General features: G+C 40.5%; 3 protein-coding genes across 3 annotated transcripts; all 3 read left to right on the plus strand.

The window, feature by feature from the left end:
* The first annotated feature begins 275 nt into the window (after positions 1-275).
* Positions 276-8,993, plus strand: LOC124269696 (multiple epidermal growth factor-like domains protein 10). Its single transcript, XM_046704731.1, has 5 exons — positions 276-387; positions 1,248-1,382; positions 7,353-7,499; positions 8,548-8,682; positions 8,821-8,993. Exons 1-5 carry the CDS (start codon positions 360-362, stop codon positions 8,991-8,993), a joined length of 618 nt encoding a protein of 205 aa, XP_046560687.1. The 5' UTR covers positions 276-359.
* A 1,210-nt stretch (positions 8,994-10,203) lies between these two features.
* LOC124269697 (receptor-type tyrosine-protein phosphatase epsilon-like) lies at positions 10,204-12,502 on the plus strand. The gene is made up of 5 exons (XM_046704732.1): positions 10,204-10,389; positions 10,725-10,812; positions 11,862-11,938; positions 12,068-12,104; positions 12,345-12,502. Exons 1-5 carry the CDS (start codon positions 10,204-10,206, stop codon positions 12,500-12,502), a joined length of 546 nt encoding a protein of 181 aa, XP_046560688.1.
* Positions 12,503-12,947: 445 nt separating this feature from the next.
* Positions 12,948-17,582, plus strand: LOC124269700 (receptor-type tyrosine-protein phosphatase kappa-like). The gene is made up of 10 exons (XM_046704734.1): positions 12,948-13,057; positions 13,364-13,499; positions 14,164-14,307; positions 14,430-14,463; positions 14,811-14,875; positions 15,523-15,648; positions 15,734-15,859; positions 16,193-16,332; positions 16,972-17,107; positions 17,482-17,582. The coding sequence occupies exons 1-10, from the start codon at positions 12,981-12,983 to the stop codon at positions 17,551-17,553; spliced, it is 1,056 nt and encodes a 351-aa protein (XP_046560690.1). The 5' UTR covers positions 12,948-12,980; the 3' UTR covers positions 17,554-17,582.
* Positions 17,583-23,847: the final 6,265 nt, after the last annotated feature.

Genomic DNA, 23,847 nt, shown 5'->3' on the forward strand with positions numbered 1-23,847 from the left:
TCGAATGTGGGTCACTGGAGACAAATATTTAAATTTGCCACCTTCTGATGAAAGGTGAAGAGTGTACTTTGTTTTACATACTGCATTATTTGATCCATCACTGTGACGTAAAATATTACGTTGTATACATTCAGATTAGTGCATTTTCACATGTAACAGTTAAAGTTCGTCGGAATGGTGTCCAGATCTACATAGCTGACACTGTCGCCTCCCCAACTGATGGAGTCAACTGCTACAACGTGACAGGGAACAGTGACGGGACAGACATACCCGATGTTCTGAATGTCACGTGTTCTGGTGAAGGTCGCTATCTGGTCCTGTACACAACAACTGTCAACAACGAAAAGAACGTACCTGTCATGGATTTCTGTGAGGTGGAGGTTAACGGTACGAAGACGTGTTTCATGTGTATTTTCTGTACCAAACTGACGTAGTGGGTTTGATATGAGTAATTTCTAGATCCCAAGTGAAATTATATTTCCTGGAGAAATCTTACACGTGGAAACGAGTTGGATTTGGTATAGGGATGGGTGAATTTCTTGGTAATGGGTACTCATTACCAGGCGACGCCCGGGTGGCTTGTTGTGGCGCAATTATCCCGCTATAGATCCGTCTCCCTTCGCTGCCAGTCTACGTTCCTTGAGGTTAGGTTTAGGGTGAGGCTATGGCTCCTTAGGGAGCTGGCACATCATTAGTGGCAAACAACCTTACGACTCTTGAAGAGGTAGGATTCACATGACTTTTGCAAATAAGCGGGGTCCTGGGGGATATGTCATCTTTTGATGACTCGTTACCATCCGCCATAAAATAGAAACAATATGTAGGACCATGTTTCATACGACCGTCACTAGTACTTCATTTCCAGACATGGTTAGACACGACAAAGACCTTTGATATAAAATGTCATACGCTGGAGATGGGAGTACCGTAATTGCGATGCTAGTACCGATCTCTAATAGAAACAAATCTCTAATAGACGGAAGTATGGGGACCGTGATACTCTTGAAATCCGTTTCACCCACCACTGACATGGTCGTGTCCCCATTGCGTAGATCGATGCACATGTTGCGGCGTAAAACTTAACTCACTCACTGATGTTCTCAAATTTCTTAATATATTCAGGTGCCTCCTACGTTTTCTTGTATTTGAAATATAAAGATAACAGCAATGAACGACATATATATTTTTGCTTTGACTCTTTAAAACGATGCCAATAACGTATGTCATATGCTATCTTGCCGTTTAAGTCTGTGGTCCTGGTACCTTCGGCGCTGACTGTGACAACTACTGCCACTGTGACGGTGATGTGTGCAACTACATAACAGGCGTCTGCCCCAGTGGAGTCTGTCTACCAGGCTGGCACCAAGAAACATGTCACACAGGTGAGAGGATGATTAAGCATAGGTTAGTAGCTTCAGCTCAAACATTATGACTTTCTTAACAACAAGAGTGGAGATTTTACCAACATGTTCAGGCTTTTATCGATTAAAGGTATATGGCCCCCACACACATACATACGCGCACATGCACACACACTCTTCAATATTATACTTTACGGATGCTTGCACAAACATTCATCAACATTCAAATCGTGCAGATAATTAAAAAAGATACATCAATGTTCGGGAGATAAGAACATGGGATGGAGTGGTCCGTGACAATAATGATAGCAGCAATTTCTTCAAGACATCACAGTGCAAACATGATCAAATTCCATCCATCCTGCAGCTACTATTACATTTCATTTGAATCCCCCGATGTCATAAACTACATGTCTGATGAGTATATTTAAGTGGAGTTCACGTACAGACATTTGAATAACCCGATGTCATGAACTACATGTCTGATGAGTATATTTAAGTGGAGTTCACGTACAGACATTTGAATCCCCCGATGTCATGAACTACATGTCTGATGAGTATATTTAAGTGGAGTTCACGTACAGACATTTGAATGCCCCGATGTCATAAACTACATGTCTGATGAGTATATTTAAGTGGAGTTCACGTACAGACATTTGAATCCCCCGATGTCATGAACTATATGTCTGATGAGTATATTTAAGTGGAGTTCACGTACAGACATTTGAATCCCCCGATGTCATGAACTACATGTTTGATGAGTATATTTAAGTGGAGTTCACGTACAGACATTTGAATCCCCCGATGTCATGAACTACATGTCTGATGAGTATATTTAAGTGGAGTTCACGTACAGACATTTGAATCCCCCGATGTCATAAACTACATGTCTGATGAGTATATTTAAGTGGAGTTCACGTACAGACATTTGAATCCCCCGATGTCATGAACTACATGTCTGATGAGTATATTTAAGTGGAGTTCACGTACAGACATTTGAATCCCCCGATGTCATAAACTACATGTCTGATGAGTATATTTAAGTGGAGTTCACGTACAGACAATTGAATCCCCTGATGTCATGAACTACATGTCTGATGAGTATATTTAAGTGGAGTTCACGTACAGACATTTGAATCCCCCGATGTCATGAACTACATGTCTGATGAGTATATGCAAGTGGAGTTCACGTACAGACATTTGAATCCCCCGATGTCATAAACTACATGTCTGATGAGTATATTTAAGTGGAGTTCACGTACAGACATTTGAATCCCCCGATGTCATGATCTACATGTCTGATGAGTATATTTAAGTGGAGTTCACGTACAGACATTTGAATAAGATGCACGAATGCTCGGGAGAGTACATGTGTTCGATGACGTTCATGGTTCATGTTTCAGCCTGTGGTCCTGGTACTTTCGACACCAACTGTAACAACTCCTGCCACTGTGACGGGGAGACGTGTGACCGCGTGACTGGGGTATGTTCAAGTGGAGTGTGTGTACCTGGTTGGCAGACAGAAACGTGTGGCACAGGTAGGTTGTATATAGTGCTTACATCCTTTACTGTAAGTAAGTAACAGGCTGTGTGAAGTAACACATATTAGACTATCAAGGATGGTCGCTAAGTGCCCAGAACGGAAGATCGGTGGTTCAATACCCTGCTTTCGTCACTGGTCAAGGTTTCAATTTGTAATCTGCCTGGCGCTGGATATCAAGGGGAATGCCAGCCATACCAAGTCGTCAAAGAACTGTTCAGCTTCTGATGGCATGTCGTAGTGCTGTCGCCGCCGTTGGATCTGTTCCGGAGGTGTTTGTGCCGGATGTAACGGTCTTCGGTCGGTGTCGTGACTCCTGGTGTTCCCGATCTTGGGCGGTCTTTGTCTGGCCTGTTTGCTGGTAGCCGTATATCAATTTGCTGATGGTGACCTGGTTGCAGTTGAAGGTTCCTGCCAGCTGACGTTGTGAAGCCCCAATATTGGCCATGTCTTGATGTACTTGGCGTAAGTCTTGACATGTTCGTGGTGGTTGTTTGGTTACTGCATGCTTGCTCTGTCCAACGTCGGTATTTATGCCACCATCATGTACGTGCACGTTCCACAATTACGTTTTTGCACGTTTCGAAAAATGCACGATTCGTACGAAGTTTTCGGACAGCTGCCTTGTTATCGGGACTATGTTTTAGCAAATGTTTTCTCTTTGGGTTCAAACCTGTACCAGCCTTTGTTCTTTTTATACAATTATTAACAAATTGATAACTTTCTTTTACCCCAATGCGTATGTGGTTCAGTCACGTTACATCATTCAAACAACTGCATACATATATTTTTGAAAACATTTCTTAAACATAAACATCATTTTAGAATCATGAGAACCTTGGAGAGTGCATGTGTTAGATGATATTCATGGTTGATGTTTCAGCCTGTGATGCTGGTTCTTTCGGCACCAACTGTAACAACACTTGTCACTGTGACGGAGAGACGTGTAACCACACGACTGGCGTCTGTCCAAGCGGAGTATGTCTACCTGGTTGGCAGACAGAAACGTGTGACACAGGCAGGTTATAAATAAAATATATGTCTTTTACGAAACTTCTACCAGCACCCATGTGACAGTGACGAGCTTCTGTTGCTTTAAGTCAGGATGGAGTGGAGCAAATTGTTTACAGGGAAATCGAATCTAATGATAAAATATATGAACACGATAAATGGAAGATATGTTACAGATATATTGACGACACGCATTTAAGCACTTACAAAAAAGGAATAGGCCAAAGAATTGCACTCAAATAATAAATAAATGTAACACTGTCTCCTTTATGTCAAACGATATTAATCATTTTGCTTGGCTAGCTGATAATAGCAGCTATGGATCTGACTGATCAAAGACAGGCAAGGGCGACAACTCTAGTTGTGATCATGTGACCGGGATGTGTAGGCTGTAGGACAGGGTGGGATGAGACAGAGCGTATACAGGGGGAGGATCACTGATCGGTATAAGTGTTTTGGTGTGTGAATAGGTTGTGTCTTGTTGATTATTATACACGGAGTACTCGGAAACACAACGTCCCTTTGTATGGCATATGTACCAAGTGCACAACAGACATATCTCACAAAATAACAACAAATTATCAATATCCGTACTGTTATCCTTCATTCCGATACGGCTTGGATTCCAACACCAAACAATATCCTTATCGGCCACTGATAAGACAAGGTGACGATCTAAGATCTGAGTCAAATGTGGATGTTCATTTTTCGACCTTTAACCGCTTGCAAGCAGGCCAAACTTTCAGAATAAATGATACATAATCTGTTACTAAAATAATTGAAATGTTCTAAGGCTAACAAAATTGCCCATGTGCTTCCGCTGTAAAACTGACACTTCTATTTGTTAGTCATGCAGCAGGTGATAACTTCGAGCTATGGGTGTATATACATGTATGATTGGGGTAAATACTGGATACCTGATACTGAAAAGAATGTGAACCAGCCATTCTCAGCTTCTTGATATCGAGATTGACACCAGGCTCTATACACTGCCATTAAATTTATAATTTAACATCATTAACATCATTGATATATTATATCATTCGAATACAAAGAGGTGAAATTGTAATTGGATTGTTGAGGTATAGGTCCAGATACTGGGGTCTAAAAACATTTTGGAAGCAGGAGAATCAGATGAAAGAACTTATTTTTAAACATTAAGGAAATAATGATGCTTGGCAATAATGATTCGAGCTTTATATGCAACACTATTTAATTTAATTCTAGCATAGTTTTTGTTCAGTGTGCGATGTTGAAGCAGAAACTCCAAGGGCGACAACTCAAGGTGTGACCACATGACAGAAGAGTGTAGATATTATGAGGCATTTCTATATCTGTGTTGCAAATAATAGCAATGTACACAGTAATATTACAGTAGCTTTGCGAAGGCAGTTTGGAAAAGATGAGTTATTAAATGTTGTTTTGAATGCGGACTCTGATGATAGTGATCTCAATAGTCCAGTAACAATGTGACAATACGTCGAACGAATTGGTACATAGATAATTCGAGTGTTTTCAGCATGTTTAAGTTATAACTAATGAGTACTAAAAAGTCATCTCTTGAAACATGATGCTAAGTTCTATTTTGGGGGGTAAAATTGGAAAAAAATAAAATGTTGAGTAAGTAATTTTTTAAATCTAGTATTAAGACGTAAATTTACCTTTTAACGGATATTTTCAAAGGTAACACAAGGTACTACAAATAAATTGGTTAAAACAATCAAATAATGTTATGCGAAGTTCTATTTTGGGGTAAACAATGTATTTATGTATATTGTTTACATAACTATTTTAAATTATATAAACAGAAAACCATTTCTGTACCAATTTTTCTTAGGTTCAGTGCTTTTTCCCACTAATTTGACTGGACTACAAGGAAACTGGCATTTGATTGCAAAGAGTTGGAGCTGCTGCTGCAAAAGGTCTTTGTCCCATGTTAGTTCTTGTGCTTGGTTGTGTCAGATTGCGATTGTCCATGGATCGAAGTGGGCGTGCTCGAACATGTTGGATATCAAGGTTTCTGAGGTAATCAGGTGTGGCTGAGTTGTAGATGCAGTTGTGTCCCAGAAGAAGTATCTTGTATTGGATCCTATACTGAACTGAAAGCCAATGGAGGGAATACACAATGGGCGTGATATGCTTAGTTCTGTGAGTTCTGGAAACGACACGAGCAGCTTGGTTTTGGATTTATTGCAGTTTGGAAAGAAATGATCCTTAGATATTGTAGAAAAGGGAGTTGCAATAGTCGAGTCGAGATGTCACAAGTGTTTGAATGAGAATCTTGGTTGTCTGGGTATCTGACAGGTAACGGATTTTACTGATGTTATGGATATGGTAGTAGCAGGATTTGTCTGTCATGGCAGACTGAAAAATCACACCAAGGTTTGTAGCTGAGGTAGATGCTTTAACTTCGTCATTACCAATTATGAGAGAAAGATCAGGTTGTAGTTGTTGCTTAGACCCTAAAATAAGAAATTCTGTCTTGTTGTCATTACCTTTAAGGTAATGTACTCTCATCCATGTTCTGATTACTAACATGCACAATTCAAGTTTCTGAATGCTACAAGTTGCTTTCGGGGGTTTGATGGATACATAGCTCTAGTTCCCATCTGGATAATGTGGAACTTAAATCCACGGTTCCTGACAATGACAATGTAGAGGCTGAAAAGCATGGGTCCAAGAACCGAACCTTGAGGAACTCATAAACCATTTGTCTGGATGTTGAGGACACATCACCGATCTTGACAGACTGGGCACCGTTGCAGCGTATGAGCGTATCCACCCCAGCGCTGTTTATGTGATGGCAAGTCTTGCCTGCAGCCGATACAGGGGGACACTGTGGTCAACAGTGTCAAATCCTGCAGACAGATCAAGAACCAAAAGTGGAATGTTCTGCTGGTCCATTGCTGACATCATATCGTTGTGAGCACACACACGTGCGGTTTCAGTACTGTGCTTACATTTACAGGCAGATTGGAATGTTTCTGAGAGCTGGTTCCTTGGAGATGGTCGAGCAGCCTGCTTTGCACAATTAAATTATATATCACCTATTTCAGCTATTTTAACTGCTTAAAAATATGCATCACCTCTTTGTTCATATCAAGATGGATATTGAACTAAAATGATTTGGTAAGAGAAAATACGCAATAGGAAAACATGGGAGCCGGTATGCATACAAACACACGTGTGTAAAATTCAATCTTTCTTCACAAACAACTTCAACACATGCACCACAGTTCTGTTAACTATATACTTTATAATGTCAAAATGACGACATATACTTTTCCGAGTTTTAGACGATCATAATCTGACATTCAAGAGATATAATTGCTTGGGTTTAATTGGGTAAACATGCGCACATTCTGATTGGTGTGATGTTTTTAGCTCCTAACATTTATCGAGTCTCCTTGAAGGGTCGAGTGCCATTTTGTTCGTTATAGAGTGTAATGCTGGCAGCTATGGAGCAAACTGTGCCGAGACGTGTTCAAGTAGAAACTGCAAGGGCGACAATTCTAGCTGTGACCTCATGGCTGGAGAGTGTGCTGAGGGTTGTAAGACGGGATGGTATGGAACAGACTGTACACAGGGTAAGGCACATTGATCTAAGATATTGATCATATATGTCAAAGCATGTACTTTGCGGACTGACCGACAAGTAGTTCTGAATACATCAGCCATTTACTACAATCCTTAAATGCAACGACTTTGTAGAAAGTTGAAAGAAAATCTTTGATTTCGACTGTTCTGAACAAATACCGCATGGATATGACAAAATAAACTTTTACAGCCTTTCAAACCAACGAACACCAACGTCAATATATAAATATTCTGATCTGGGCATCACAAAGACACCAACAAAGCCATTTTCACACTAAAACAAAGGCCGCATGTTGATGAATTTGAAACAATGGAGTTGATTACTTGAAACTAAAGTAACACCGTTACACAAAAATCTGTTTCCAATACTTTGTACCCACACTTTCCGAGTCAAGCACCTTATCGCCAGCACACAAAGTCTGCCATGTAACCAACCCTCAAAAATGGAATCCCAGGCGGGTCTCAACCAATCAAAAGTGTAAATATAACATTTGACCCCTCTCTACATGACATTATGTATTCATATTTTCGCCCAAGATTTGCTGCATTCGAGCGATTTTTCGAAATACCTTAACTTTATTAACTATACGTCTGAAGCCTTAATGCTGAAAGACAATGAATAACTATGACGATTTAAATAATCGTGTCAACTTCTCCTTTGCATGAATAGCACTCACCAATACACAGAGACATTGCATATACACATAAAAAAACAGCTGAACATGACATCAACCTTACTTACTTCAGTAGTGTACAAGTATTTGCTACACAAGTCTTATAACTCTCTCAAACATTCATCACATTTAAATCATGGAGATAATTAAAGAAGATGCACCGAAGTTCGAGAGATATGAACTAGGAATGGAGTGGTTTTTGACATTAAGATACAAGTAGTACAAGTAACAGGACGTGATAGTGTGGTCAATATCAAACTTCATCAATCCAGCAGCTCATAATCATTTGAGTCACCCGATGTCATGAAATATGGATGGCGAAGTAAAAGTACATAAATAATGAAATTCATGTTTGATGCTTCAGCCTGTGATCCTGGTACTTTCGGCACCAATTGCAGCAACTCCTGCTACTGTGACGGGGAGACGTGTGACCACGTGACCGGCGTCTGTCCAAGTAGAGTGTGTCTACCTGGTTGGCAGACAGAAAGGTGTAACACAGGTAGGTTGTAGTTATGTTATGTTCTCATCTTAAAGCCTGAATACGCGGATGATTATTTACGGTGCATAGTCATAAAGGTGATATGGCTGTGTTGTTTCACCCTATGACTCGCGCTTACCGTTAAACTGATGATTTCAGTTTGCAAGTCCAGCAGCTATGGCACCAACTGCTCCCGGTCGTGTTCACAAAGAAACTGCAAGGGTGAAACCTCTGTCTGTAACCACGTGACCGGGGCGTGTCTGGGTGGCTGTCAGTCAGGATGGAGTGGAGCAGATTGTGTACAGAGTAAGCAAATAGTGAACGCTCAATAGTCAACGTCATATAAAAAACCCTTCATATACAACACTTATAGGACTTACTCATGACATTGACAGAAATGTACAATCGATTCTTTCTTATGGATGAGTTTTTTGTCGCTTCTTTATACAAGCTAAATTATAATTAGAAACATGATAAAAGCAATATATCTCTATGTCGATTTATATATGTCTATATATATATAAACTCTAAAATGTGTATTCCTCTTACATCAATCAATGTTCCTAAAAGCAGTTACGTCAGCATGTATTACTGTTTTTCTAATAAAGAAAGACCTTTTTATGGTGAAACACATTTATAGTTCCGGAGTTTAGAATAACGACACCTGTTTCCAGTGATTTCGTATTGAATGTATAAGCAGGGAACCAAACTTCCTGTTAGTGTTCCAACAGACTGCATGATCGCCGTATTTTGAATTACTTCAGAAATGAGGCATTTCATCATTTAAATATGGACGCAACTGTAAGTCGTTACTCAACACGGGCTTCCATTGTACCATTGTGACATATGAATATACCATACATACATCTGTTTCCACTTAATGTGAATGTCATGCATTGCTTGTTTTTTTTTATGTGAACCTGTTTGTTTTCAGCCAATAATGTTGAAACAGCAGTCCTTATCGGAAGCACCGTAGGTTCTGTTGTTGCTGCCACCGCAGTAGCGGTCCTCGTTGTTGTGGTCTTCCTGAGGTATTGAACACCGAAGTCACTTTTTGTTCAGAATACGCGATCATATATACTTCCCATCAAAAGTTTAGACTCACTAGTGTAAATATAGCCACTTACTTCAGGCAACTGTTCTTAATTAAATTTTGCAAAATATTCCATACTGTTTACACATGAACTGATGTATTGTAAAACAAATTCGTAACGTTGAAAAGATTGTTGTCATGAGTTCAATAAATGTCAAAAATCAGGGGGAAATGGTGACAGTACTAAATATTTCCATTGCTATTTGTGAACATACCACAATGAAGAAGATCAAAATCCTCTTCTTCAGAAGGCAGAGGAGTCAACCGACGCAGTCTGGTGATTGCACAGACATGTTAGAAATAGACAAAGGTTCGTATCAGGAATGTGATTATGACGCTAAAGAATTTATCTGAGAAATCCAATCTACAAAAGAAAAGAACTACCATGATTTTTTAAATTCTTGTTCAATGTAAATGGTATGCCATTACTTATTATGCACTTAGTGGAGATGGCGCTAGAGGAAGGAGCTGACAACTCTGTGCAGGTTGTCGAGGACGAAGCAGGGGAGGACAACAACGACACGTACTACAACATTGGGATGGATCCTGCTGTGACGGTGGTGGCTGTACATCAGCTGGGGGAACTGATCAAGGAGCTGCAGGCGTCAGTCGGAGGATTCCAGGCAGAGTTTCAGGTCAGTTGGATGAAAGTTGAGTGAGTGAGTGAGTGAGTGAGTTTATCACGGCGGGGGACACCAGATGGTGAATGGTTAGTCACGTCTTCATAAACATATATTGCATTTAAAATTACTTAATTCTGATTATCATTTGTATGCAGATATGGCAAATACAAGTGGAAGTAATGTTATTCAGTCACATTCTGAATTTTCAAGATGTCACTTTGTTTTCTCTTCTAATGTCTGAGTAATGCAGATGCGATTTATCCAGATTTGCTATTTCTCAAAGCATATTGCTTGTTCGGAAGTGATAATGCCCAGCGATTAGACATTGTATCGTTCATTATTCGCAGAGGTTGCCCACTACCTTCACTCAGCCCTACAATGTCGCCAAGCTGGAAGAAAACAAGGGCAAGAACAAATACATAAGCTATTATCCATGTGAGTGTTTCAGCGCTGTTTTGTGTTGTTGAAACTCAGCGTATGGAATTGGAATTGATAAAATAACGTTGTGTGCTCATAAGCAGGAAAACCCGTTCCATAGTCAGAGTAAAATCTCCTGAAAGCCCATTGTACGATATTAAAAACATGTATCAGCCAATGGCAAAGTTGAAGTTACAATTTGTAAAAGGTCATTATCAAGTGTATTTTAATCACTAGCAAAGAGGGACTGTATCATCTCTTCAGGAAAAGATAAGCGCATTCTGTTCAACTGGCGGCACTTATCACAAACACATGCAAAAGCTTGTCAATCATTCACCAGAAAAGCACGGGAACATATGGCTCAAATCAAACTAGAAATTGTATCGGAAAGTAATTTTTCAATGGGGGATTTTGAAATCTCCAAATGTCTACCATAACGAAAGCTTTATTGTTAACTTGAATATTGTAATCTTGATCAAACAACTTTTGTGCAAGACCCACGTTAAAAATGTTAGTAGACAGAGCATGCTTGAATGTTCCTCAAACGTGGTGAAATGACAAGACCAATGGCTGGAATATTGCCCGAATTCAAGGGTAGACTGTTGGAAAGTCATTCATCACAAACGTATGTGGAGAGTGTTTTGAATGCGCATATTTATATAGAACATGAAAAACACATGAGGCAGACTTACTGGCTTCCTGCATTTCTAGTTGAGATGGGTAAATCAGTGCACGGGAATTGGCTATTTGACATGTACCTGAAACCTTAGTTTCAACTTCTTGGACAAATTCTCTTGCTTTGACTTTGCCAAGCTGATTCATGAGAACATGGACACACGGTTGTCGTAGTAGCGATGGCTCAGTGGGTTAGATGAGTTTGCTGGATTCAGTGAGACCGTGCCTGACTCGAGTGTGGGTTGAAGTCATCTCTATTGTAAAGTAAGACCAGTACATATATATTCAATTTCCAAACAACTCACTTATAATAAAGCAGCATATTATGAGCTCATTCGGTTACAATCTGAGCAAGACAAAAGTAATGATGCATAGACCCCCCTGTATTACAGACGATGCCACTCGGGTCGTATTGCAGGAGCTGCCAGACCAGCCTGGTTCCGACTACATCAACGCCAGCTACATTGATGTAAGTAAGGTTTACTTTTTTCATATATGTATTTGTGAAACTCATTTATGACTTTTGTTATTTCAGTTACTATAATGAAAATTCATCACAATGCACCTCCTTTGATTAATTGGCATATCTTTTTTATAGGGATACTCTCAAGCCAAAGTCTACATAGCCGCCCAAGGTAAATCTGCAAATATTTCTGGTCTAAATGCTGCTTTGTTAATTCGTGATTATAAGAATCAGGTAAATACAAAGGTTGGAAAAACATAATTTATAATGGTGATAAAGGCACACTGGGAAGTACCGTGATCTCATCAAATGATAAATACAGAGCTCAATCTGGAGATATGTTATTACACATGTATAAGCCATAAAGAAGCTTCACATAAAAGTCATAGTCTTACTAAACGGTGATGTACAGCTCCTACAACGAAGACCCTGACTGACTTCTGGAGGATGATCTGGGAACAGAACTGTACAAGAGTCGTCATGGTGACACACCTGGCGGAGTTGGGAAGGGTACGTCTTCATGGCATTTTTCGCTCTGTGATAGAGAGTTCTACTTATGGAAATGACTGAAACTGTCTGACATTTTGTACTATTTATGTGCAGCATCTTATTATTTACACGTACGTTTTAAGGTCAATGATATGAAACATCCATGCATGCTGTATGAGAAGATGAAAATGAATGAAGTTTGTGAAGATTCCTTGCAAAGACCACAGAGTGATCTAGTTTTTCATTATAGGTGAAGTGCGAGGCATACTGGTCAGATGCATCAGACATGCATGTAGGCGACTTCATCATCTCTGTGACCGAGTCCAGTATCCGAGCTCACTGGGCCTTCAGGGAACTACAGGTTACAGACAGAAAGGTACACCATTCATTTGATTTAACTTCAAGCGTTAAATTAATTTTTGAGGTCCCAAAACCATTGCTTTAACTTGAGAAGTTCACAATCAAATGTACAAATGCATTTGTTTGACAGGAAAACACAACAAGGTGTATTTCCCATTTCCACTTCACAACATGGCCAGATCATGGAACTCCGGAGGAGATGGCCTTGACTGAATTTCTGTGGCTGGTCAGGACATCACGTAACACACAGGATGATCCGCTACTGGTACACTGCAGGTGAGAGACTCATCAGAAAAGAAATGTTTGAAAATGGTACCTTGTAGTTCCAGGTATTCAAGTTATTAAGGGTATTAAGGATGTGTTTTCAGACAGAAAGGTTTTGAAAACCCTTTTTAGGACAGAACTATTTCACACGAACTTTATAGTTTTTTTAATAGTTTTCTTGAATTGAACAATATATACTGGGCTAATATAGTATATCACAGAAGAAAACTCTTTTGACAATGCCCTATTCCAGGGGCTCAGTTGATAGATATTTGATGAAATGGTATGCAGATTCACATGCTGTTGACCTGTTCCTAGTGCTGGGGTCGGCCGGACAGGAACCTACATCGCCCTGGACTACCTGCTGGACCAGGCTCTGGCTGAGGATGCGGTGGATGTGTTTGGTTGTGTCTCGGGGATGAGAGACCAGAGGAAGGGCATGATACAGACCAAGGTAAGGACCTGTAACCACATATAACACAATGTGTAACATTGTGATGTTTAACAGGTCTTTTCAATACTATACATGTATCTAGAATCAGTATAGATCATACCTGAAGGCACGATGTGTACATGTTCAGTTACTTAGCACTGATGGATAGAGCAATGCAACCAACAATGAGATCGACTTTCATACAAAACAATTTTACCGATGATAAATGGTCGTCTCCGTTTCACTGAGAAATGCCGACATCAGTTTCGCATATTTGTTGAAACGCAAGGCCTTAAAAGGAATAATCGTTATGAATTAAAGATGCATAAAAATCAGCGATGAGTAAACAACTGCGAAAACAAGTTGCCACTGTCATGACATATGTTATATATTCATACAACGCTCAAACATTCATATATTAGCTGGGCGGTGTGGTAGCTTGATGGTTAAAGCGTTCGCTCGTCACCCGAAGAGCCGGGTTCGATTCCCCACATTGCTTCATTGTGTGAAACCCATTTCTGGTGTCCCCTGCCCTGATATTGCTGGAATATTGCTACAATCGGCGTAAAACTAAACTCACTCACTCATATATATGCTTGCTTATTTTGAAAGGTCAAAGGAATAAAATACATAGTCATTTGAAGTTCATTTCTTCTTTCATCTCTTGAATGTCTCATTGCTTCAGGAGCAGTACACGTGTGTTTACATGGCCCTGTATGAAACACTCCAGTTTGGCAACACTGTCATCGGCGTTGAGGAATTCAGAAGAAGCCGAGACATTGAAGGGACATTCTCCACAGGACGGATGGCAATTACAGAGTTCATAGAGGTAGTTGCTTCGTCATGATACAACTTTATGATTGATTTTTGAAAAAATGTACTTATGATAATAACTGGGACTTACAAACGCCTTCGCATTTTTATATTTAAATATCAAAACATTTGTTGTAGACCGTGAACACTCAAAGGAAGGCACAGTCCCAGGGTGAGTATGAACAGGGATGATAGGATCTCATAGGATAGCTTCAGGTATCTATACACATAGTGCTTATCAAAACGTCCTTAAGTATCACTCATTTCCTTAGACGACTCATCCGACGAATTCATATCATCTACTTCTACAATGACGAAAGGCAGCTGTGTGTAACATTAATGAACTTTATCAATGAAACAGATTTAAATGTTTGTGTGCAAACAGGAGGAAGTTGGCACCGTTTGTGGGTCAAAGTCTAGTTGCCTGAGTCTAATGTAATAAAATACACTGTATATCAGTGGAAATAATAACAGAATCAGTTGCCGAAAGACTGATATAATGAAACTGTTTTTTTTAAGGAACCAGCATGAGGGGTCGTGTATGGATAAATGGACGCTCGGATATTCTAGCTGTCAGCTTACGGGTCAGCATCTTTATATGTTTAACGGGGGATCGAGAAAAAACCTGGAAACAAAATTCTGTTTCGCCAGGGATTTAGAAGTATCTGTAATTGGAAGGGAGGCTCACTAACAAAGTAGAATTAATTTTAGTTTTGTCATATCAATCAATACATTCCTAATTTCAAAATATGACAATCGATTTAGAATGGTAAAGCGAGTTTAGTATTCTGTTTATTACTCTCCAACATGAATTGATAGAAACTGCCTTCTAACAGTGTGATGTCTTTCAGCTTTCCGCGAGTCAAGCCAGGTCTAATACCATTGTGATAGAGATATAAGCATTGTGATGTCATAAATGTAAACCATTATGACGTCATACGTCTAGCAGCATTACACTAGTGTGATATTGATGTAAAAATATTACTCTGCAGTATCTTCCACGGGAGAGTAATAAATAGAAATTACATAATTATTGCCCAGGGGCGATGAGGTAGCCTTGTGGTTAAAGCTTTCGCTCGTAACGCTAATAATCCGGGTTGGATTCTATACATGGGTACAATGAGTGCAGCCCATTTCTGGAGTCCACCGCCATGCTATTTCTGGAATATTGTCAAAAACTAAACTCAATCATTCACTCACTCACTTTTATTCTGCCTTATCCTGCCTTCAGTCCCACCTGTCCATGAATGGCTACCTGTTAACAGAGGCCCCCTCCGTCACCACGGCGTCTCTGTTCTGGAAACTCACAGAGGAACAGGAATCTTCCACCGTCATTGTCCTGCCAGACTCGCATCAGGTGGGCAATTTCATGCCAGCTGTGACATTACCTTCTGCTAATACTCGAAGTGCTACGTTTCCAAACTTGAGTCTTTATGTTTCAGAGTCTGTCCAGTTTTGTTCCCACCCCAGGAGACAGCCTGGATCTGGGCCCTGTGACTGTAAGATGTTCCACAGAGGTCCCCGTCAACACTGACATCACCCTCCTGAACGTCCACAGACAGATGGAGGTAGCCTCACATTACATTACTGAACATTTTTTTTACATTTACAAAATGGACATACTGATAATGAAACTGTAGCTAGTTGCATAACTTGTGACGACAGATAATGTATCCCCATGCCTTCAGCCTACAATATAGTTCCGTTCACATTGGATTTTAGAGTGAAGATGAGGTAAAAAATACAAATGAACGCAAAATGTGTCTATCTGCACACACCAAATGTTTAACTCCTTTCTAATTTATCCAGTCTCTCAGGATGATGAGTGTACTTAATAAATACAAACACTTAATGTAGCTGGAGGTCATGACTTATAACTTCTAACTTCATCTGCTCGACAGAATGTTCCATCAACACCTGTACGTGTGTACATCTTGAACATCTTACCCGTGGGATCCCCGTCGACTTTCTTAGAGCTTCTGGAACAAATCGACCAACACACGGGAGATGTCAGTCCCAATACAGTTACCGTCATATACAGGTAAGTCAAACAGACAATCGGATATCAAACAGCATTTCTTTTAAAAGCATGGGCAACATGACAAGCCGGATGTGTATCGTTCTCCATGATGCATGTTGCCTGATAAATACATGTGATAAGAGAGAAAGTGAAATAAATACCAGTTGACTGAATATCAGACATAATTTACACAATAGATATTGAACAGTAAAATCTTCACAACAAATTCAGAGTCTCGAATAGAAAAGTCACTGAATTCACATTCAGATGAACACAATGAATCATACGCGTCGATTGTATATCTCCATGACAGTTATATTGTACGTGGAATTCCTGAACAAAAATATTTGACTGTGAGTATCTCTCACTAACGCCTTCCGGCATTCAAACATGGTGTGGATTCCTGAATTGTTCACCAACAAGGTGCAACAAGGATCAGGTGATTATTGTCTGTAGCCTAGACTATGGTGTGTTATCGAACCTCTATCGCTGCGGAACGTGCGACAAACCGATCTGACTGATCCATGATAGGTGACTTCGTTAGATGGACCATTTTGAACGTGACGTACAAATGAACCACACATTGTTGTAAAGTGGCTTCAGTTAGTTTCGGTTTATGACACCCCTCCCTCGAATTTTGCTTCACCCTGTTTGTTACAGTGATGGCGGCAGGCAGAATGCAGCCATGTTGTGCATCCTGAGGAATATTGTCCAAGGCCTGAAGTATGACAAACGAGCTGAGATCTACAACAACATGAGAGCTGTGGGCCACTGTCTGGATCAGGACATCACGGCGGTATGTCCACATGTAGTTGCAATACATCGCTTTTTGAGTCATCATACTAAATGTGAATATTTACGTGCCTTTTCTACTTGTTAAAGAGGAACATATGTTATTTGGATGCTGTGGTAGACTCTGACGATTTGATGGGGCAGACTTTTTTCGAGATCCATGTTGTCACCACTATATTATTACTATTACTTAACATGTTTCCATGTAATCATAAGTTAACAAAATGAAGATGTCTTATTTATTAAAATAATTAGTCAATGCACTGACGCGTCAATAGACATTATTGTCCTTCACTTGACTGTCTGGTCTGTTGACCGCCGCCCCTACCTTTGTAAGTACCACTTACTGCACACATGCATCTCCTCTCTGTGTTCCAGGCTGACGTTGCCCTGTGTTACGACGTGGCCGCAGCCTACCTGGAGTCCCAGAACATCTACGCCAACACATGATGACAACCCCGTGGATCGCACAAATGTTGTACCGATACATTATGACTCTTCAGAGATATCAATCTCAAGAATACAGCTTGATTGTTCCAATTTTTGAAATAATTTAATCTTTTGTTTTTTTATTTATAATGTCGTAAAATAGAATTTTATTATTATGCTCTTTATTTTAAAATAATGTTTTGTATTATATTTTCGTAATCCAACTTTATATCTAGAATGTAAATAAATTGTCAAAAATAATATTACACATTGACAGTTTTCTGGCTTGGGAAAGAATCGGTCTAATAATGCTAACTTTATATCTATTATGTAAATAAATTGTCATCAATAATATTACACATTGACTGTTTCTGGTTTGGGAAAGAATCGGGCTAATGATTCTTTGAATAAAATTGAAAGACAATTAGCGTTTTCAGGAAACTGAAATTAGAAATGGAACATGAGACATTAAATAATATTGGTAATTGTTAATTGAAAAAGAAAAAACCCAACAACATATAAGCGAAAAAAGTAAAGTGGATTGGATTGGGCTATTTGGAACTGAAACTGCGCAAGAAAAAGGATGCAAATAGAAGCTAAATAGAATTATGCTGAAATCAATTGATTCACAGAAATATCTCTTGTGGACAGTGTTGTTGCATAACGTCTATTCAGTCCATTCTGCCCTATCCATCTGTCATCCATAATTCTTATCAAAGTCAAGAAAGAACTAACTAGTGTTATATTAACAGAACATATTTGAGTTAAGCGGAATTAATGCCATGTGGATTCTCAAATGATGTGCTTGACTTGCTACAATGTACATGTCAAAATATTGATATTTCACCTTTGAACACCACCGCGTTTGAACAAGAAATTAATCAATATGTGAAATGCCTTCCCCACTGATAACATGTATGTAAAATGTGGGGTAAACATTCACGAAATGCGTAGGCATCCCCATATACACTAACTGTTTGTGCTTCCCTCCTTTTGAGACTTTTTCAATATGCATATGAAGCAGAATTTCTGTTTGGTTTGGCAAAGTCAACAGAAGGTAGTTTGGCTACGACGTTTAGCTCCAGCTTCCGATATATCCATGATCTACTATCGTTCTATGACCATCCAATAACCAAACATCTTCCACTGATGTACCCATTAGGAATCTGAAGCATTTCGAGTTTACATTGGACAACGTGTCAGTAACACTCGAGCGTGCTGCTTGTTTCAAGGCCTCGTTGAGTCTTCTTCTTGCTCAGAAGTTGTTCAGTCAACGTTACAGCTGCCAAATGCACGCAAACCTTTCGAAACGTTTATGTTGGACATGAAAAGGATATTTCCACACATTTGGAGGCATCAGGGACAAGCATGTCCGAGCATCTTCCCTATTTCCACCATTAAACGATTTAATACATATACTGGTATCCTGATTCTCCCTCTATTTTGCATGTCTGACAGAACGGGCATATCAATAACGTCGTATCATGCATTGAACACGTATATGCGCTAAGAGAATAGTTTCCAGTTGTAAACAATGCAGCTCTCCGATCAATGTACTCTACATTGGCTACTCCACCACCACTCTTAAGCAATGTTCTGTCCTGTCACATGTACTTCAGTAAGCATTTTTGTCATATGTTTCTTGAAACTGTGGGACCCGTGAAGGGCCGGGTTAGAATATTGATCTTCAGTAGCCCATGCTTGTCGTAAGAGGCGACTAACAGGATCGGGTGGTCAGGCTCGATGACTTCGTTGACATATGTGATCGGTTCCCCATTCCGCAGATCGATGCTCATGCTTTTGATCACTGTATTGTCTGGTCCAGGTTCGATTATTTACAGACCGGCGCCATATAGCTGGATTATTGCTGAGTGCGGTCTAAAACTAACTCACTCACTCACTCACTTGAAACTATGGTGCACCATTGAATAGAATTCTTGATTTCATGTTATGCGGAGGTGAGTTGTGTAATAACCTCTAACAGTGTACACTACACCTCTGTGGTCAATAAACACATCATTATTGAGCACTCACTGAGCTGTAATTACCCATGAACTGCTGTTGTTATCTCCAGACATTCCCCTTTTGAATGCATAGTATCACATAGTGTTGTGTTAACTAGCCAAACACAATACCCAACTTTCCTTACAGGAACAGTTTGTAACGTATCATATTCACCTTGCTTTTGTACTTCAGAAAACTATTTTCTATTAATTTACGAGTTCCTTTTGCTTGTGATAATATTTTGTATACCAGAATAAACATCATGCTTTATAGTGATAATATGTTGTGATATTTATGGACATACAGCATTTATTGACTGTTAAACCACTTATATGTTTTCTTTTGTTACTTTTACGCATCGACCTGCAATATAATATTTCCTTGAAACTGGTGCATTGATTGCATGGAGGTTATGGAAGCGATGTGTCCTGGTAACGTGAGCTGGGGTTTGAAGTTAACCACGCTCAGCTTTACACGAATCTGTGTCGGGGTTAGTAGGGCGAGCAGTCGTCCTATATTAAGATCAGTGGTCTGTCTATTTTTCTGTAGGTAACGTGCTTGAGATAGGTGTAATTGCCAACCTGGTGATGTCTGTTTTCCTGTAGGTCCTGAAGGTAACGTGCTTGAGATAGGTGTAATTGCCAACCTGATGATGTCTGTTTTCCTGTAGGTAACGTGCTTGAGATAGGTGTAATTGCCAACCTGATGATGTCTGTTTTCCTGTAGGTAACGTGCTTGAGATAGGTGTAATTGCCAACCTGATGATGTCTGTTTTCCTGTAGGTAACGTGCTTGAGATAGGTGTAATTGCCAACCTGATGATGTCTGTTTTCCTGTAGGTAACGTGCTTGAGATAGGTGTAATTGCCAACCTGATGATGTCTGTTTTCCTGTAGGTAACGTGCTTGAGATAGGTGTAATTGCCAACCTGATGACATGGATGCATGCACTGTGAAGTGAAAGGGGACAACGCGATGTGACGTGTACTACCGTTTGAGGTCACATTCAAGTAATATCGGGAAAGCAGTCAGCTTGAATATATGTATATTTTTAAGCCACAACACTTTATCAAAGAAAACATTAAGACACATAGCAGTATTTTCCAAACATTACAGCAGATTGTATTCGTTATGACACGTTGAAAAAAATTAATATGCATTTATTTATCGTATCCACCGGCGTGAGGGTTATATATATAAGGAGGAAAAGGTACCATTAATTGAATTTTAGTATCCTTACTATGCTTGCGAAAACTGTATGACACACTGTGAATTCATGTTGGAAGAATACACTGGATCACTTTGCTGTGTTTTAACACCTTTGCTCTTTTTGAACACATTTTCGTCATATTTTGCCAAACCGACGACCTGTTCTACACATCATTTACCTTACTGGCTATACATCCATCAAGCGCTGTCTAGAAAATTTGTGTTACGAGCGTTGCACGTGACTCCATTAGAAATAACATTCATTATGAATGTCATACTTTCAAGCAGACTGCATCAATTTATAGACGAAGTCATGTAGCCGATAGGCATGCTAAATACGTTGCATAAGACTTTCTAAAGGCTCTCTCTGAAAAGCTGTCGAAGCTGAGGGCTTGAAGAATAATTAAAATCCCGCAAAGAAAGTTAGTGAAAACAGAAAATTCGATCAGCATCTTGTTCCCTATTGCTTCAACCTGCCTACCCTGCTTTAAGAGATGCCATGCTGATCTGGAAAACCATGATTGTTGTTTGACTCAAGGAAAATATGGAAAAGGCTGTGATGAAATTAAAGCATAAGCATTTTTAGATTATTTTCCAGAATTTAGACAACCTGTTGAAAACCCATGTTTTGAGCCGTTATATTGAATTAGTTTAGACTAGTGATATTTGTTTCATTTATAACTATCTGATCTTTTGGAAACGTTCCACAGCAAAGGACCTGTGTTAATACCAGGTCCTAAAGATCACCATTATATTATTATGTGTATAGAAAGAAACAAACCAGTAACCCTAATTCTATTTTCATCATAGCGAGTCCTATGACTTTTACAATATTACTACCCTTTGAGTCAGACGTCCAGATCTCAACACAGCTCAGCGCTTATAAGCAAACGGTACTTGTATCAGAACCATAGCTATACAAACAGTGTAGAAAAGCAAACATGCCCTCATGATAAATCCATCAAAATACCCATGTTACGAATTCAGCATGAGTCATCAGATCACGTGGTGCTTGCTTCAGCCATTGACACAGACTCACAGACACAGATTGTGTGTCAGACAGTTCGGCATCGTACATTTGGTGGCTGAGAGCAAATGGCGGGACCAAAAACATTACTCATGGACCCATGCACAAGTCAGACAGGAAATAATTACAAATAACGTTTAAAAAGGTGAACAAAATAGCCAACTAGCTGTGATAGGTATGGGTGTAAATGAACGTCAATGACCTCCACTTTGTTCAAAAACTTCATATAAATATACTCATGGAAACGAATAAGGGATCACATGAAAGTACAAGTGTTCCCTTATTGTTTTCCAGGTTTCTTCACAAGGTATGTATTGCACAGTGGGTGAAATTCTGGAAATAAATTAAGGAAAATGTGTACTTTCATGTGTTATCTTTCCGTTCCAAGAGTATATATAAATGTTATTGTCACCCATAGATACTCCTTACAAAAGTAACTGTTACTCAAATGTTACTCACTGCTTCAAATGATAATATTTGTATGATGATAATGAACGAAATGGGGAAGACAATTCTACTGGTAATGAAAAACAACTATCTTGAAAGACGATGGGGTAGGGTTGCAACGGTAAAAGAAGACGGTTATGGATCAATCGTGCGTCAAACTAGGACAGTCATACCGCCATTGAGGCCTACTGCTACTATGAGTCTCGCAATGACTATTCGAGGGTGTCCTGTCAGTCATCTTGCATCATCTGGCCAATACATGTTCAGTGGGGCAAAGGTCTGTCTTCTTTGCTGGCCGTGGTATTCTATGGATTTGTGATTCTGGAGATGACCACTGACGATTCGTGCACGGCGAGCAGGGCTTCTAGAGATGAGCACTGACGATTCGAATTCCTGTTCGGCGAGCACAGGCTTCCAGAGATGAGCACTGACGATTCCTGCACATCGAGCACGGGCTTCTAGAGATGAGCACTGACGATTCCTGCACGGCGAGCACGGGCTTCTAGAGATGAGAACTGACGATTCCTGCACAGCGAACGCGAGCTTCTAGAGATGAGCACTGATGATTCGTGCACGGCAAGCACGGGCTTCTAGAGATGAGCATTTACGATTCGTGCACGGCGAGCACGGGCTTCTTGAGATGAGCACTGACGATTCGTGCACGGCGAGCACGGGCTTCTAGAGATGAGCACTGACGATTCCTGCACGGCAAGCATGGGGGTTCTAGAGATGAGCACTGATGATTCCTGCACGGCAAGCACGGGCTTCTAGAGATGAGCACTGACGATTCGTGCACGGCGAGCACGGGCTTCTAGAGATGAGCATTGACGATTCCTGCACGGCAAGCACGGGCTTCTTGAGATGAGCACTGACGATTCCTGCACGGCAAGCATGGGCTTCTAGAGATGACCACTGACGATTCGTGCACGGCGAGCACGGGCTTCTAGAGATGAGCACTGATGATTCGTGCACAGTGAGCGTCGGCTTCTAGAGATGAGCACTGACGATTCCTGCACGGCGAGCACGGGCTTCTAGAGATGAGCACCTACGATTGGTGCTCGGCGAGCACGGGCTTCTAGAGATGAGCATTGACGATTCCTGCACAGCGAGCACGGTCTTCTAGAGATGAGCACTGACGATTCGTGCACGGCGAGCAGGGCTTCTAGAGATGAGCATTGACGCTTCCTGCACGGCGAGCACGGGCTTCTAGAGATGAGCACTGATGATTCGTGCACAGCGAGCACGGGCTTCTAGAGATGAGCATTGACGATTCGTGCACGGCGAGCAGAGGCTTCTAGAGATGAGCACTGATGATTTGTGCACAGCGAGCACGGGCTTCTAGAGATGAGCATTGACGATTCCTGCACGGCGAGCAGAGGCTTCTTGAGATGAGCATTGACGCTTCCTGCACGGCGAGCAGAGGCTTCTAGAGATGAGCATTGACGATTCGTGCTCGGCGAGCATAGGCTTCTAGAGATGAGCATTGACGATTCCTGCACGGCGAGCACGGGCTTCTTGAGATGAGCACTGACGATTCGTGCACGGCGAGCATGGGCTTCTAGAGATGAGCATTGACGCTTCCTGCACGGCGAGCACGGGTTTCTAGAGATGAGCACTGACGATTCGTGCAC

The sequence above is a fragment of the Haliotis rubra genome, unplaced genomic scaffold (genome assembly GCF_003918875.1).
Source record: "Haliotis rubra isolate DU_JTF1 unplaced genomic scaffold, ASM391887v1 Scf1466, whole genome shotgun sequence".
In the NCBI taxonomy this organism is placed as follows: Eukaryota; Metazoa; Mollusca; class Gastropoda; order Lepetellida; family Haliotidae; genus Haliotis; species Haliotis rubra.